A 16771-nucleotide genomic window follows, 5' to 3' on the forward strand; every position below is an offset into this window, starting at 1 on the left:
TAAAGCTGAAATTTAAGCGTGACCTACATTAAGAGCAAACTCTGGTGTATTACTTTGAGAGTAGAAGTGTCAATAAGATGCTGAGAGGAACTAAGCAATTGCTCTACTGGATCAGATCCATAATGTTTTTAGTTTAGAGTCCAACTGCTGGTGGTGATCAGCTGCTGATTAAGGAAAGGTGCAGGAAGCCTTTATCTAGTTTTAGCAATACTCTGTGCCATGAGTTCTGTAGTTTTAATACCAATTATGCTATTATTTCTCTTTAGATACACATATGAAGTGTCCCCTGTGTTTCTGTTGGTGGAAGAAGCAGTCATCAAGAAAATGATTGAATTCATAGGCTGGGAAGAAGGAGATGGTATATTTAATCCAGGTAAGAACAGTCAGACCTCAAGATAGGTCATTATAAACTAATGCCTAATACCATTAATTCTATGAACATTGGAGTTTATTTATTTATTTAATCTAGGCTTATCATATGTGTTTCTAGCAATAATTAGGTGATTCTGACCAGTGAATGAATGAAAAAAGTTCTACATGAAATATAATTACATGGAAATTAGTTGTTTTTAGCTGATGCCCTTCCTGATCTTATTAACAACACCAACAGCCTCACTGGAATGAGTCAGCTGACAGGCAGGGAGCTGATTTATGTGATAGACATCAACCCATGGTGCCTGAGGTTATAGATAGGTGTATTCTGCCTATGAACTGTGGCAGCAAGAGTTTACATGACCTTAACTCCTTTGAATTTTCATAATTTTATTAAATGTTATGATTAGGCCAAACAGATATTTCTTAAGCTGCTTGATAAACCATGTTTTTCAAATGTTCTATAAGGCAGTGTTCCAGCCCACCGCATTGGAATAATCAAGCATAATGGTGATATTCCAGATTATTCAGATAACAAATAATTAGGCTAGATGTGAAGATTTTATATCTATTTTGGGGGTGAGAAGAGAAATTTAATGAGTACATGAGTTTAAACTCCCCCTCCAAAACTGAAACAAAGTCAGTAATTCTAGCCTACACATGAGTGGTAGAAAAATAAATAAGCTAAAATTCCATATTTTTTAATGTAAAAATGGTATGGATTTTTTTTTCCACATAAAATTTGATGAGTATTTTTGGTAGAAGCCTTACTTTTACAGCAGAATTTCTGGCTTAGAACTTAGTGATCTACTGAGAGCAGATAAATTAATTGTCCTTTTCTTGGTTCTACTTTTATGTAAGGGTTTTTCTTACTCCTTTGATTTTGCCTTTCTGGGTGAATAAAACCTGTCCCGAGTGAATAAAGCTTGTCCAGATCTTACCTTGCAGATCTTTCAGTTCCCACTCACTGTGTTTGGTTTTGTTTGTTTTTTTTTTTTTCCAAAGACCTTTTTCTCCCATGGTCCTCTGAGGCCTGGTTACCCAAGAGATCTCCAAGGCTCTGAGGTTGGTGTGGGCAGCTGAGCTCGCACTGCTTCAGTGTAGAGGGGAAGGTGCTGTGGCAGGGTGTTCTCTGTTGGGAAGAACTTGTGCTTGGGCACAGCTCTTATTCCTCAGGAAATATCCCCAAAGCACATCCAAAGAGGCTCTGTTTCCATGTCTGCTGCAGAGCCCAAGGTTCATTTTATGTATGTAGCCTTCAGGGGAGGAAATAAACTGTGATGAATGCATCGCTAGGATATCTGTGGAGTTTATTTTTCTCTTAATAGGTCAAGCAGTCATATGCAGGGAAGGTACTCATACTGTGGCTAATACAATATTTGTATGTCTCTTTTTGCAGGTGGCTCTGTTTCTAATATGTATGCTATGAATTTAGCAAGATACAAATTTTGTCCTGAGATAAAGGAGAAAGGGCTTTCAAGTCTGCCAAGACTAGTTCTGTTTGCTTCAGAAGAGGTAAAACGAAAACAAAGAAAAGCTTTTTGATCTCTGTTTTTCAATAGCCGCAGAATTATATCATTTTCATATCTGATGGGGCACTGGTACACTAATTCTGACATCAGTGTATGATGTGGAATATTGGAGCTAAGTGGAGAAGTCTGATGGTAAATTTCCCTGCAGAAGCTTGCTTTCTTGCTTTCAGAAAACAAACACAGATGTTCCTGCTTTGAAAACTGCTGATGTAAGATAGGTTGTACATGGGGCAAACCTGAAGCAGAATGCATTTGCTTTATTGTGGAGGTCTGCAGCATCTGATTTCCCACAATATAAAGTCTAGCGGGAACTGTAGGTAGGTTTTGGATGTCAAAGGTTTTTTTCTGCATGTTTAATTTGTACTAAACTGAGTACTTGTGGACCTGTGAGATGGCTCTCTGCAGCTCCCACTCTGCCCTATGTCTGAATACAGATTGGTTGTGGTACCAAACCCACCATATGCCTCTCAGAAAAAAATGCTGGACCTTTAGACATTTTTAATTTAAATAATTGAAAATATGTAGCTAGTTTTTAAAGTTTTTGAATAATATCAGTCCAAAATGCCCGTGGGAAATTGAGTCACGTTCATACATTTATTCTGAAGGTAGTTTCTGGAAGCTTTTTTCTCTTCCCTGTCTCTTCAATTTTAAGTGTTTATAATTTGATTAGTGAAGAGTTCTTATTAATTCTGACTCTACTGTATAAAGGCCCCAGTGGAAGTCTGTACAGAACCTCATTGTATTAGAAAATACAGAGTTACTAGAATAATTTTAGCTTGGACTTTTATGCTCCAAACAGTTTGCAGTGTAAATAGATGAGAGGTTGATTTTGAAGAAGCCTGAAGGATGAAGGAATTGTATAAGTTTTCCAGGATAACACATGTCTTTTGAAATGGAGCCCACACGTCCTAAATAAAGGTGGCTTGTTTGTTTTTTCTCCCAACCAAAATATACTATCTTGTTTGTTTTCTTTTTTTTCCTGGAAAGTGTGTGTATGAAATGACATGCCAGTTCATATTTAATCCATCATGTTACATCTTCAAAATAGTTAAGGAGGAACAAATGAGTTTGAAGCAAGTTCCATGAGTGCTTTTGAAGTGAAGCGCATGAAACTTTTATCACGAAGTAACATTTTATTTCATTGCATGGTTTAACTACAACTCATTTCTTACTCTGAAATAAACAAACATTTAATTTCACGTCGAAAGAAATTTTAACTGACTGCCAGAATAAATTTATTTTTACGTCTTTGCTTCACCAGGAAGACTAAAACTGTAAAACATAGAGATGACCAGGAAAAATAAGTTGGTAAATTATTTGTAAGGCCATGCTTTTGATTGCTGATACTTCGTTTGATTCACACAACTACGTAATCCTTAGTACTCAATAATCATTTACTGTAAAACTGATGCTTTTAATATCTAGATAATGTGAGTATTTTCTAAGATCACTGGTGTTTATTCATCATTATCAGGGTGCAAAAGGGCATATTCATTTCTACTTGTTTTAGATTTACCTATACTGAGTCCAAGGTACATGACCTTTTGGAAACATTTGTTCAGATATGCCATATTGAGAATGTATGTAATCAGTAGTCCACACTTCAGATAAGTACAAAAGTGCTGGTGTCATACAATCTTAGTTTTTTTATTATTGTTTTTATTTTGAGTCTTATTTAACATTTTGCACCTTTGAATCACAGAATCAAGGAAACCTTTAGGTTGGGCAAGATCTCTAAGATCATCAGGTTCAACCTTTGACTGATTACCACCTTGTCAACAAGACCATGGCACTAAATGCGATGTCTGGTTGTTCCTTGAACACCTCCAGGGATGGTGACTCCACCACCTCCTTGGGCAAACTTCCAGTGCTTAATCTTTCCTGTGGTGAAATTCTTATTGTCCAACTTGAACCTCCCTTGGCACAGCTTGAGGCTATATCCTCTCATCCTTTTGCTGGTTGCCTGGGAGAAGATCCTGACCTGTGACCTGGCTATACCCTCCTTTCAGGCAGTTGTAGAGAGCAATAAGGTCCCCTCTGAACCTCCAGGCCAGGATGACATGATCCTTCTTGGCCACCTGGGCACATGCTGGCTCGTGTTCAGCTGCTGTTGACCAGCACCCCCAGGTCCTTGTCCACTGGGACACTTTGCAGCAACTCCTCCCTGTGCCTGTAGTGATGCCTGGGGTTGCTGTGACCCAAGTGCAGGATTCAGCACTTTGACTTGTTGAATGTCACACACTTGGCCTTGCCCATCATTTCAGCCTGCTCAGCTTCCTCTGCAAAGCCTTCCTACCCTCCAGCAGATTGATCTCCCACCCAGCTTGGTGTCATCCATGAGCTTCCTGAGGGTACACTTGATCCCCTCTCCAAACATCCTTTGCTTGTTTTTGGAGAAGCAAATTGTCACCCCCCATCCCCTCAACAAAACTAATAAAAATGAAAACAAAACTTGGAAAAGTTAACAACCTGGGTTTATCCTCATCATGAATCAGGCAACAGCATTAGCATGGAGAAGCCATGAGGCTGTAATGAACCAAGTACTGGTAAGGAGTCAAACAACATGACTGTTCAAGGCCCTTGTGTCATTTTAGGGCTTGGCTGCAGTGCTGCGACGAAATAAAATTATTTTTGCCTTGATTTGCTAAGTCCCTAGGTTGCAGTTTGGCACTTGTCGGGTTGAAAGATTTGCCCTGCTGCAGAGCAGGAGAATGCACAGATTTTCAATGACTTGATGCTATTTGGGGCTATGTATTTTTTGTATGTTCTTGCATAACATAAAGATGTATATTTAATGCATGGCCCACCCGAGGTCCTCACATATTGTGTTTGGCCTTCAGGAATAAAAAAGGCTCCTTGTTCCTGCAAGTAAAATGCTTAGGTATTTAAAACTGTGGTGATACACAGTGAACACAGTTTATGCTGCTACTCTGTAGTACTTTTTCTGGACCATTACAGGGTGATTCCTCTAGAGACAGTAGCAGTAGAAGAGTAGTTGTCATATCCCACTTTCTTGAGGCATGATTTGTGGCTCTGTAGAGGATGAATATGGTTCCAGTTATAGATATCAGCCCACCTTTTTATCACTTTTTGTTATTTGAGTCCCATCTAAACTTTTTTTTCTGGCATGAGTATGTATTACATTGATCTGACAGATAGAAATCTGCTAAATTTGTGGTAACTAAGGGTAGAAGGATGTGTAAACAGTTGAAATACACATGCTGATATGAGAAGCTTTTTTTAGAATGAAACTAAATTCCTCCCCAGTGCAACTTGATCGTGAAAGTAATAAAGTGAGAGAACACAACATTAACTCATCATGTTGTCCCCTGTGGAAATTACAACAGACAAAAATGAGTAGTAAAACAATCTCATAATAATGTAATTGCTTTATGCAATCATGTTTCTAGGAAACTTTTTAACAGCAGGAAAATACAAATTTATCTTCTGTTTTAATGAGCACAGGTAGAAAGTACCTTGTCTTTGCAAACATTATCAGGAAACAAAAATTACGTCTAGATATAGGTAAAATAATACATCAGCATATCTTAAATGCACCAATGTTCCAATTTGATCTTGTGCTCAAAGGTGGTGCAAATGGCTACAGATTTAATAATTTGTCCAAACAAACTAAACTGTGAAAGACATGGCAAGAGTAATCTGAACTCACAATACTTAAAATAATACTTTTAATCTGGATATTTCTTTCTCCTTTTTTTGGAAAGGGAACTATGAAAAGTGAATTAGTTGGCACTCTTGTGACTGGAGATGCTATGATGCAATGCAGTTTAACATAATGGCTTCTAGTAGCAATAGTGGTGGGAGGGGGCGAAGAAATTCTTACATGTTTTCAATCAATATAACTGAAAGACCTCTTTTTTCATCAAAGGAAGAATATTCCAAGTCTATGTAGTATTATGAGTCTTGTTCTTTTTCTGTCCTACTGGAGGACGGAATTTTCCAAGAAGTACAGAAGTACTTCTGGAGGAAAAATAATGCCTCTTGCAGCCTGTTTGTCTTTGTATTCCCTTTGTTCTTCTCTTTTCCTCTGCTTTTTGGTATAATCTCTCAGGTACTCAAGCCTCTTTTATCTTTCCCCCAGTGTCTCATACCATTGTTTATAATAAAATATATGATTTACTGATTGTTTGCTTACTAGTATACTGAATTTGTAGGTCTACTGCTTTCTCAGTTTGGAGCAATCTGATTATTCTTGGTGATTCATACCTTTCATTTGAAAGTAATGGCTAGAAATCAGTGATGGAGGCAACTTGTATTTTAAGTGATTCACTAGTCAGTCAAAAACATCTCCAAACTTATACTGAACAACACACAGCCACTTACAATCATTATTACCTTTATTGATGTAATGTAAGACTAATTATCTACCTATGTGTGTTATTATTCTTGTAATAGTCTAAGTGACGGAGCCCTAAAGGCCTTGTGGATGTGTCATGTTACAAATTAAGCTTTCAAAAATTACTCAATAGTATCAGGTAGTGTCTTCGTATGCCTTTGTTTAAAGAGTGGGTGATGGTGGGGGAAACCTCTTTGTCAAAAAGAAAAAGAGCCCTCTGAGATCATCGATCTCATCAAAATAAGCGTGACAGGCTTTAATACCCTTAATATATTCATGCCCACACATTAAAATGTTGTACATTTTTCATAATTATGTTCTGCAGTAACTGCATTTGTGTGAACTCTCAGGAAGAAAATGGAATTAATTAACTACCTGGCTTCACCTCCTGTATGAAAAGTAACAATTCTAGACATCTTCGTGTTTGCTGGAGTATGTGTTATTTTAACCCTTCAGTAATAATGTGTAAAAGAGACAATTTTATTTTTGTGAGAAGGGCGGTGATAATCCAAGGGTTGGATGGTCTTGGTTCTGACAAGAACTGTCTAGTCCTATGGGATGTGGTGTACTCTTGAAATTGACTCCACTGCTATGAGTGGGTAGTTTTGACATCTAAATATCTTCAGGTCAAGAAGGTTACTGTATCTTGAATTCCCAGGCTAATCTTGAAGGCAAATTAAGCAGAGATCAGTGTACTCTTGTTCTGGAATAAGACAAAGTGTTCTTGTGCTGAAATAACAGTATCCACAGTAGAGCAGGTCCTGATAAAGATGAATGTTGGAAATATGGTTAGATAAACCATTACTATTTGTTCAACAGAAAAAAGCTTGTAAGAAGTATGGAGTGGTCTGTAGGCTTGAATAGCATTCTCACCTTAATCATTTTAATGCATTCTGATTAAGTAAACACCCACTTCTAAAATCCTCTTTTACACTCGCTTCATGGGCTTCATAGACTGATGCCCTTTATTCAGTGTGAAGTGAAAAGTGGGCTGCGTGTGTCTTTATATTCATTCAGAGATGTCTCTGTGATGAGACCTAGCTAAAATTCTTTGCTAAAATAATAATTTAATTTTCCGAAAAATGCAGCCTTGTCCACACTGGACCCTTTTGCAAAATCCACTTTAAAGTCTGAAGATGTGCTGAGTCCTGTCTAAAGTCTGCTTGTTTTCATAATAGCTTCTAAATAAGGTTCACATTCACGTGAGCTCTCTTCACACCACCATGATTTCCAGATCCTTTATCAGAGATAGGATGTTGAAAGCCTTGCAAATCCCTATGTAACACATCTTAAGCTTTGATAGGTCTTGGAACTTGAGCTCCTTGATCCTGTGGACATGAGTTGCTGAATTAGGCCACAGGTCAGCTTAGCTAGTATCCTGTCTCTGGCAGTGGCCACCAGCTGAGGCTTGGAGCCAGCATACAGAAGAGTTACAAGCATAAAGTGGTAGAGGCTTCAAATGTACCATAAGATACATCCTAACTAAGGGTCCAGTTTCCAAGGAGCGGTGCTTTTGGACTTTCAGACCGCATTAATTACTTCCAGGCTGTTGTGTTAAATAGCCTTTAGACCCTTTTCCTCATGCACATCCTAACTCTTGCACTCATTGATACTTTTGACTCATTTCTATTAAAGCATTTTCAAAAAATTAATAATTCTTCCCTAATGACATTTCAAAGCTTCTACTTTTCATTCTAATGTAGAACCAGCTTTAAGAAAAATTGTATGGAATAGAGCTTCTCCTTTTTCTCTTAAGCCTGCTTTTGAAACATTGTGCACATCCTTTTTTTGTTTTTTTCCCCCCCAGCTTTAAGTGTGTGTTATCGTTAAAGTACAAGATGGACTGTGTGATATGTACCTTATCAGTTTGCTTTTTGTGTTAGAATATGTTGTCATGGCTGTTAGGTGCTGTTGAATTAATTTTAGTGTCACTGTTCCCTATGTTAGGGAATTTATTTCTCTTGTTTTAATTCTATGTGCTTTTTTTTTTTTGTGCCTCTCTCATTTACAGTGCCATTACTCCATGAAGAAGGCAGCCTCCTTCCTGGGTATTGGTACAGAGAACGTGTACTTCATCAAAACAGATGAAAGGTAAGAAAGCAAAAGCCATGACTGTGATCTCTGAGCCTTTTAAAAATGCAGTAGTGCTGTACATAACTAACCTATTTGAATGTAACTGAAAAAGTTTTAAATCTGTGTCCCTTAGAGGTAAGATGATACCTGAGGAACTGGAGAAACAAGTCCAGCGGGCCAGGAAAGAGGTGAGAGGGGGAGAGAGAGCATGAAGGAGAGAGGAGTGTATGCAGACTGTGTGCTTGTGTCTGAGTGAATGGAAGGAAAACTAAGAGTGACCAAAATCTTAAAAATAGGGCAGTTAATGTAACAATGTCTTTCTTACAGGTGCAATCTCTTTGCCACAAACTTGTGAAACAAGCCAAGGCTTATGGGTTCTACACTCTTAGAAGGGAGGAAAATTCCACAGGGTGTTTACTGCTAATGAAAGTCCTGAGTACAATGCTGCTTTGAAGTATTTAGCACATTTCTTATAGGATTTCTTTTGCCCTTGATCCTTTTTTAAATGGATGCAGTATGTTTTCCTAAAATGGTTTTTCAGTTAATTACACCAGCTATTGCTCTATTGCCTCTGTAGTGACCAAGAATGGTAACGTGTAACTTAGTCTCTAAAACTATCTTACAAGCTTCAAATGCTAAATTCCATCCTTTCTATTATTGTAGCCAGAGTGCAGAGGTATGCCTCTTTTCCCCTAGGGACTTTGCCAAGTAGAAAGTCAAAGGCAAGCATTTGGAAAGGCACTGATGTGTGTATTTGGACAACATTAACATACATTCCCACAATCTGTAAGACAGTGCTTACCTATAGTCAACATAATTTATTTTAGAGAGCTTGAAGGACTAAACGTGACTTCCAAGAGGATCTTCTTTTGGCTTGTCACCTTATTTCTCACTTTCAGAGCTCAGCCCTTAGTCCATGATCAGTGAATACAAAGCAACTAGTGCAATGTCCATGGCATGGACAATACATTCCATGGAATCCTATCTTGGGAAATCTACCTTTGTGGCTGATAAAAAGCCCAGGCAGCCCTGTCCTGTCCTGCACTGGCATGGCCACAACAGCTTAGTTGTGATTTAGATACATTTTCTGCCAAAGAACCATCTCTTATTTGAGTTTCATGCTGGATAGCAGAGCTATGGTTACATGGGGGCCCTAATGACCTAGCAAACTCCCTTGCTTGCCTCCTTCTGTACTTTGTGTTATCTGAGGATGACAACCTGTACTTTACTCATTTGAGCAAACTGGGGGGAAAAAAAGGGACTGAAATAAAACAGAGCAAGAAAAAGCAGGCTTGCAGGAGAGTCAACTCTGCTTTTGCAAAAACGGTATTCTTGTTTGTTCATGTAACAGTACATGTAATGGTCATTTGAAAGGAATCATCTGACATTTATGATTTTTTTAAAAAGGTCAGCCTCAGTATGGAAATCTGCAACTTAAAAGCAAATGTTCTATATTAAAATTCTCTGCTTACAGGGAAACACAATTTCACTTGCATTTTAATGGAAGTTACAGGTGTATTGGAAGGTTTTCATTTCATCAGAGCTTCAGTAAGTGTGCCTGTCCTTGATAAAGTGCTACTTTACAGCTTTTACAGAAGGACACTTCAATGAATTACAGTAAATATTCTAATGACTCTAGACAGCAGAGGATGTATTTACTAGTGATAGAAGCACAAAATGATCACTGAATATGAATAGCAAGAGTCTTAGGCCTCTTTTTAGAGAATTTAGGCAGGAAGATTTCTTTAACTATATTGTCAAGAATAATAAAAATTTAGTTCCCTTCTTTGTGGGAAAAGTATAATGGTAGCAATTACTGGAGTTTGTAGAGATCTGTGGCTTGTCCCTGTATTCAGTTGTGCTGCCAACTGGCTGCTTGAGAACCTTTGACTTTGATGAAGCTGTGGGAGAAAATTGCTGGGAACACTTAACAGAAGATAGATGCATTGGATACATCTTTGCCTCACTTGCAAGTGTTTTGTACTTGAGCTTCAGGCTGATTTGTAAGTTCGTTTGACTGTTGTGGTAGCTCAGAATAAATGACCAAGAAGTGAATTAAGGGCTCGTAAGTCTTTGTGAATGTATGGGATTAATTTAAGTTCATTCCAGTGTTACTTTTCACTGCTTTAGCCATTTGTAAAGAAAATTTAAAATACAGATAAATCATAACTATGTACCTTTCTCACAGTTGTCTACACTGTAAAAAACTGTCAGAGTGCAAATGTGAATCAGTCCTGTCTGTCTGTAGATACTTAAAGTAGCAACACTTTGAAAAAAAAAAAAAAAAAGAGAGCAGATTTCAGCTTGGTAATGATATGTGGAAGACTTGTGTGGAGTTTGATTTTTCAGCTGATGTCTGATTTCACTAAAGCTACACTGAGTTACCTCTGTAGACACAATTACATCATCTGAGAGATTTAATTCACTGCAAATGATGAACTTCAGTGATCCCAGCTTGTACTATTTAACAACCACTTTAGTGCCTCTTCAGTAACTGTGTTGTCATTTCGTAGGCCAGATGCTGAACCGTGCAGAGCAGTCCTTTCAGCATGTGTTTACCTGCAAGTGAGACTGTACACTCATTGCTAGGGCTGATACCCTCAATTTCATGGAGTTGTTACAGACTTCACCAATTCTTTTCCTTGTTGCAGTTTCTGCTCCTAAGTAGATGCCGACACACAGGTCTGCAAGGGTCCATGAACTGGTCTGCTGTCAGCCGAAGGGAAAGCAAAGATGGATGGCTGACAGTGGCTGTCTGAGACCACAACCTGACAAAAGTTTTCCTTATCCCACCTGCCTGACCTTAGCACTGTCTGAGATTTCCAGTGGTCTCTCTTCTAACATTCAGTTACTGTCTACAGCCCTTCTTCTTTCCTAGACAGGAGTGGGAGCAAGGGAATAGTGCTGAGCTGTAGGTCAGGCATGGGATCAGGCATGGGATCAGTTGGTGATTGTTCCTGTCATGGTACGTGCCAATGTGGCTGAAGGCAAATCATGTTCCCTAGCTGAAGATTCCTCTTCACCAGGCAGAGAATAGGGGTGTTGCAGAGACAGTGCAGGTGGAAACTCTAAAGGGATGAGCCCTTTCCTTGCATGGGCAGTCTGCTGGCTGAGCTAGTAGCTTTATTTTATCAGTCAGAATGACAGCAAATATGGTAGTGAAATGTGGAAGACTGAGAAATGAAAATCAGTGTATAAAGAGAGATGTCAAATATCTGGTATGTTTTGATTTTGACAAAACTAGCATCTGTCAAAACAGTCTGAAGCTGCAGAAGTCTGCCCTGGGATGGTGTTAACTAGAAATGGAAAGTGCCTTTTCTTTTAATTAAAAAAAAAAGAGATTCAGCACTATTAAATGCAGTACCTTCTGCTGGGAAACTAAAATGTTGATTGTCGCATCTTTGTCCTACATTCCTAGATCTTTTTATACTTTAGCTCTGCAAGTATACAAAAAGGAAATGAGCAGTGCAAAGGATAATTTTTTTTTTTTGTTTTGAATCCTATTGCAGGGGTCAGCACCATTTCTTGTCTGTGCTACAGCAGGCACAACTGTGCTGGGAGCATTTGATCCTCTGGATAAAATTGCTGATATCTGTGAAAAGCATGGCCTCTGGCTTCATGTTGATGTGAGTTTGTATACTGTGTGGTTTTGTTTAGCACTGGTTTTTTATAATTGCTATTTTACTTTGACTGTTGATATTTCTTTTTAGAAGTTGGGCTCTAATAATATTTCTTTTTCTTTGCATAGGGACCAGAAATATGTTCTGATTTGACTCTGTTACATATGCTGCAAATCAGCAAATGACTTGGTTCTGACAAGCAGCCAAAGCCATTTTGTTCTTGTCAGGTTATATTTCAGAATTATTTTATAATCAATTTCTTCTTGCAATCTCCTAAAAATGCCTCAAGAGTGATTATACTCAAGAGTAAGTTTTGATTCTCCCCATGTCCTTTTGGGGAAAAGACAGAGAATTGGGGTGTGAGGTTCGTACAGGTTAAAATAAAGGTATGTTTCTGGCTGAACCAGTCATAAATTATTCTGTTTCATATTTACAGATTTAACTTTCCTGTATATCACCTTACATTTTCCTAAACTGTTCAGATTTTTTTTTTTTTTTAATTTCTTTTTAATTTTAGGGTTGGATGTTAAAATCGCTTCGTTAATCTTTTTGGAATTGTGCCCTTTTATTACTTGAAAAACTTAGCAGTTAATGTATTTTTCTAGAAATAGGCCACTTCATATTTTCTAAAGTTGCATTCTCTTTATAATTGCAATGCCACAAATGCAGAATTGCTAGATTAAAAGTCATGGAGCAATAAGAGAATCTGGAGCGATGCTTATGGATATTTCCAGACCTGCTCTAAATTTCTGAAGTGTTTGTTTAATGTTGAGTATCTAAAGGAAGATCACGTAGGCAGTGACGCATGTTTCAAATAAATGTCTCACAGGCATTAATAAATAAAGTCACTGTACGTGTGAGTCAAAAGAGTTTTCTTGTTGTCTGGAAGACAAAAATGCAAAATTTAGGCCTAATATTTAAAATGTCTGCCAAGCCTCCTCACAGCTGTGTGTTGCTGAGAAGGACTCATCAGATTTTCAGCAGAAGTGCAGCACTCCAGTTACATGTTAGTAACTCTCTTGTGTGTCTGTGTATGGCTGGTGGAAAGAGGGATGTAGTTGGAATCTGTGTTGGACCTTGGGTGAGTCAAATGGATGTGGCTGGAGCCATCTCCAGTGACTGTAGGAGAACAGTGAGTAGTCTCCCTGTAGCTGAACTAAAATATAGTGGGATAAATCTGGGTCATATTCAGAACCATAGCCAGCTGATAGTGTTTTGAAAAGAACTAACTTTCTTCTTCCAGTTTTGCTGCATATTAAACTAAGGTAAAAATATCCAGGAATATCTTTAAGTTAATTTTCTGTTTTAAAATGACTTTAGTTGTCAGAGGTTAATTGTTTCCCAGTAGAAGAACAGATGTCCAGTAACAATTTGGGTGTGCAGTCTGGAAGAACAATTGTTCTCTTAAGATGTGATTCATGTTATGAGCCTCTCAGTGGTTCCCAGAAGTTCTATCAGTATTTTCTTCATCTTTCACACTCACTGAGGGGTTGAGTGGATGTTTCTCTATTTTTTTGTTAAAAGTTCCTAGCTGTATCTATAAGAGAACACGATATGGGGAAAGACTGAAAACTTTCCACAGAAGTGACATCAGGCACGCATGTGTATATACAAGTATATACACGTGTATATACAACTGTGCTATGGTAAAACAAGCAGACTGTGATTCTAAGTGTGACATTTTTTCTCTCACAGCACCACTAGAAATAGATTTACTGAAATTTTATGTGAGCAGGAACAGTGAGACTCGGTCTGTGCCATTCAGAAAGCCTGTAAGAAGTACAGAGAAGAGTTGAATTTTTTCTTTTACTTTTTTTTTTTTTTTAAGCAAGCATACCTCCTAGCACTATAGGCAGTAATATTTTTGAAATCTACAGTCCTCTGAAAGGTCTGGCTTCTTGTAGAATGATTTACACATTATGCAGTCTGAGTTACAACAAGTGAGCACTGGTGTTTAGGCCTGCTGTAACTTTGAAGGAAAAAAGATACAGTACAATTAAAACCAAGAGTAAAACCCAGGTAAAGTTCTGTCTAATTTAGGAATTTTCATGTATCATTGACAGACATCAAGATTATCTACTGTAAGTACTCCCATGAGCTGTTACTAAGAATATCTTATGTGAATGTCAGTGGTGTTGCTTCCAGATTTACACCAATTCATCTAATTTCAGAATATTTTCTGATCCCAAAAATTGATGTGTTTGCCTTAGGGAGACTCTTTCCATTAAATATGAAATGATAAAGCTTGTGATTCTTAGAAAGGGCAAAAGGGACAATGTCAACATAAATTCAGTAAGCTTCAGGAAGATAAATTTCAATAAAGACAGAAATAGTAGATAAACTCTCACATGAAGACAAACCAGAGAGAAAAACTGAGTTAAGGAAAGTGTTTTAGGAAAATAATACCAGTAGGTCCAAACTGTCCTAGCAGCCAAGCTGTTCAGTCAAGCCTAAGAGCAGAGGCTATGCCAAGCTTATATTGTTCACATTACAGCAATCCAGTTACTTACTGTATTCCAACCTTCATCTGTGATGCCTTTCTTAATAACTTGTTTTGTATCATCAATATGCTCTCCAGCATTTATGTATGTCATGTATTGTCTTCATGTAGCTTTAAATGCTGTGTATGAGTATTTCTTCCCTGATGGTCCTGACTTTGACTATTTTTTTTTCTCTTATTATTAGGCCGGTAGAGAAAATCAGGTTTGACCTATTAGCCCATGCTTAGGTAATTAACTTAATCATGCAGTGAACACTGATTCCCATAGTTCAGCTGTAAGTGATTTGTTGCATACCAAACACAGTAATTTTCTGTACCTTGTTACCAATTACATTGTGTGTGGCACGGGTTGGTAATAGTCCTGTTTTGACCTCCCCTGCATTGCTCTCAGCTGGATTTGTCTTAAACAAAGTGTGTCAGCCTAGTTTGATAAATCTGCCTTCCTTCTGTAGTCTTGTGGATGGAGGAGAAGCAGTCAGCTCTACTGTGTCTTTGCAATATCTCATCAGAAAGCCAGAGAAACGTGCCAAGCTGCTGCTCTGGTAGTGAGTGAAAACCTGGCTGGAAAACCATACCCACAGAGCAGTTACCAGTGGGTCACTGAAAGGAGAAAAAAATTTGAGCAGGATTCCACAAAGGTCTATCCTAGGGTAGAAATTATCTGGTATTTTCATTAAATAACTTAGATGAAAAAGAATATGCTGACAAATTTGAAAATGATTTAAGACTTCTGGAAAAGGGAGTGGGAGGACAGGATTAGAAATCAAAGGGATTTTGACAATTTGGAGAAAAAAAGAGGAAAAACTAGGCTACAGTTCAATAAAGATAGAATTCTAAGCTGCAACAATCAAGTGCACAAACACAGGCTGGGGATTGTTGGCTAGAAAGTAGATCTTTACTGTAAAGCCCAGATCTTTTTCTAGTTCACAAATCAGTGATATTTTCAAATAGAGTTAAATATCATTCAGAATTGAATAAAGGAGGTACATAAAATGATTCTTTCTTTTTGTTTCATACGCCATCTGCTTTATCTAGATCGTGTGCAAATAAAAAGATGCAGTTCAAGAAGGCCCTACAGGAGAAAGATTAGAAAATGGGAAAGCAATGTAGATAAACAGAATCATACCTAGAAATTATGACCAATGAGGAAAGATGGAAAGCACTGATGTTATTTAAACTAGAGAAGACAAATAGACAGTACACAATATTCTACAGAAGCCTTAAAAGGTGCTGCTGAAAGAAAAGGACTAATCTGTTCTCCTGGCCGCTGGAGGTGTGACAAGAGGTAACATTGTTTAGGACTGACACTTTAAATTAAAGATGTGTTATTCCTGTTACATACAAATTAGGTGGTGAAGTTGTGCAGCTTCCATCATTAGAGAGGACTTTAAAACCAGACAAAGCCAACGATTCTGTCAGTTCTTAAGTGCCTTCTCATTCATGGTGTTTTGTTTTTTGTTTTGTTTGTTTCTGAGGGTTGTGGGTTTTTGTTGTTGTTGTGGTTGGGAAGGTTGTTTGTTTATTTTGTTTTGTTGGTTTTGGGGTTTTTTTTTGCCAGCCCTGGCTCCCTATGCACTTGCTCCTTGAATTGAGTAAAGAAACATGGATCACAAATTCATGTTGTATTGCTGTGGCTCAAGGAGAGAGTAACCTAATTTCTCTCATCTAGGTCTCCGGTAGCAGTTTTTTAAACAAAGGCAGAAAGTAGGGCCAATAGTGTTGTGAAGGCAGCAATTGCTGGTCTCTCTCTGCATTTTATTTTTCACTTTAATGCTAATTACAGGATTAATTGATTTGTTGATTAATAACCTCTAGAAAAGATGTGGTTGAGAGAAATGAGAGGAGTATGGCTAATCTTGCCTTTGGGGGTGGCACACCATTGAGATGACCTCTCAAATGCTTTTCTAGTCCTGTTTTTCACAAACAGTGTGCAAATGTCAGCTTTTTCAAACACACAAATCTTCGGATGCAAATTTTGTAAAAATGTATTATATTTTAATGGGTTGTTTATAAATTCTGAAAATCAGGGAGTAAGTTAGTGACTGTTTTGACTTTATTGAATCAGAGAATGAGAAGAGTTAAATTTGTCTTTGAATAGAAAGTTCAGTTAGATTGTCATCCCATAACATGGCAAATTTGGACTAGCTGGAGAAACGAGGTTACAAGTCATGGTTCTGCAGGATTACTATGAAATTTGAGGCAAACAATTTCCTACCTTAGGTTCCACCTGTAGCCTGAGCAGCAGCCCTTGTCTCAGCAAGGATGTTGTGAGCATGACAAATATGATGAGATCCATTAATTTGGGGCATTAATCAGA

At 37.9% G+C, this 16771-nt stretch overlaps 1 protein-coding gene across 5 annotated transcripts in view; it reads left to right on the plus strand.

Moving 5' to 3' along the window:
* GADL1 (glutamate decarboxylase like 1) overlaps nt 1–16771 on the plus strand; it is an 83479-nt gene that overhangs the window by 14525 nt on the left and 52183 nt on the right. For all 5 annotated transcript variants that reach the window (XM_048301406.1, XM_048301426.1, XM_048301430.1 and 2 more), the window contains exons 5-9: nt 267–373; nt 1772–1887; nt 8273–8352; nt 8468–8522; nt 11844–11960. In XM_048301406.1, coding sequence (XP_048157363.1) covers nt 267–373; nt 1772–1887; nt 8273–8352; nt 8468–8522; nt 11844–11960 — 475 coding nt within the window. The remainder of the gene's footprint in view (nt 1–266; nt 374–1771; nt 1888–8272; nt 8353–8467; nt 8523–11843; nt 11961–16771) is intronic.

Source organism: Corvus hawaiiensis, chromosome 1, assembly GCF_020740725.1.
Source record: "Corvus hawaiiensis isolate bCorHaw1 chromosome 1, bCorHaw1.pri.cur, whole genome shotgun sequence".
Taxonomy (NCBI): Eukaryota; Metazoa; Chordata; class Aves; order Passeriformes; family Corvidae; genus Corvus; species Corvus hawaiiensis.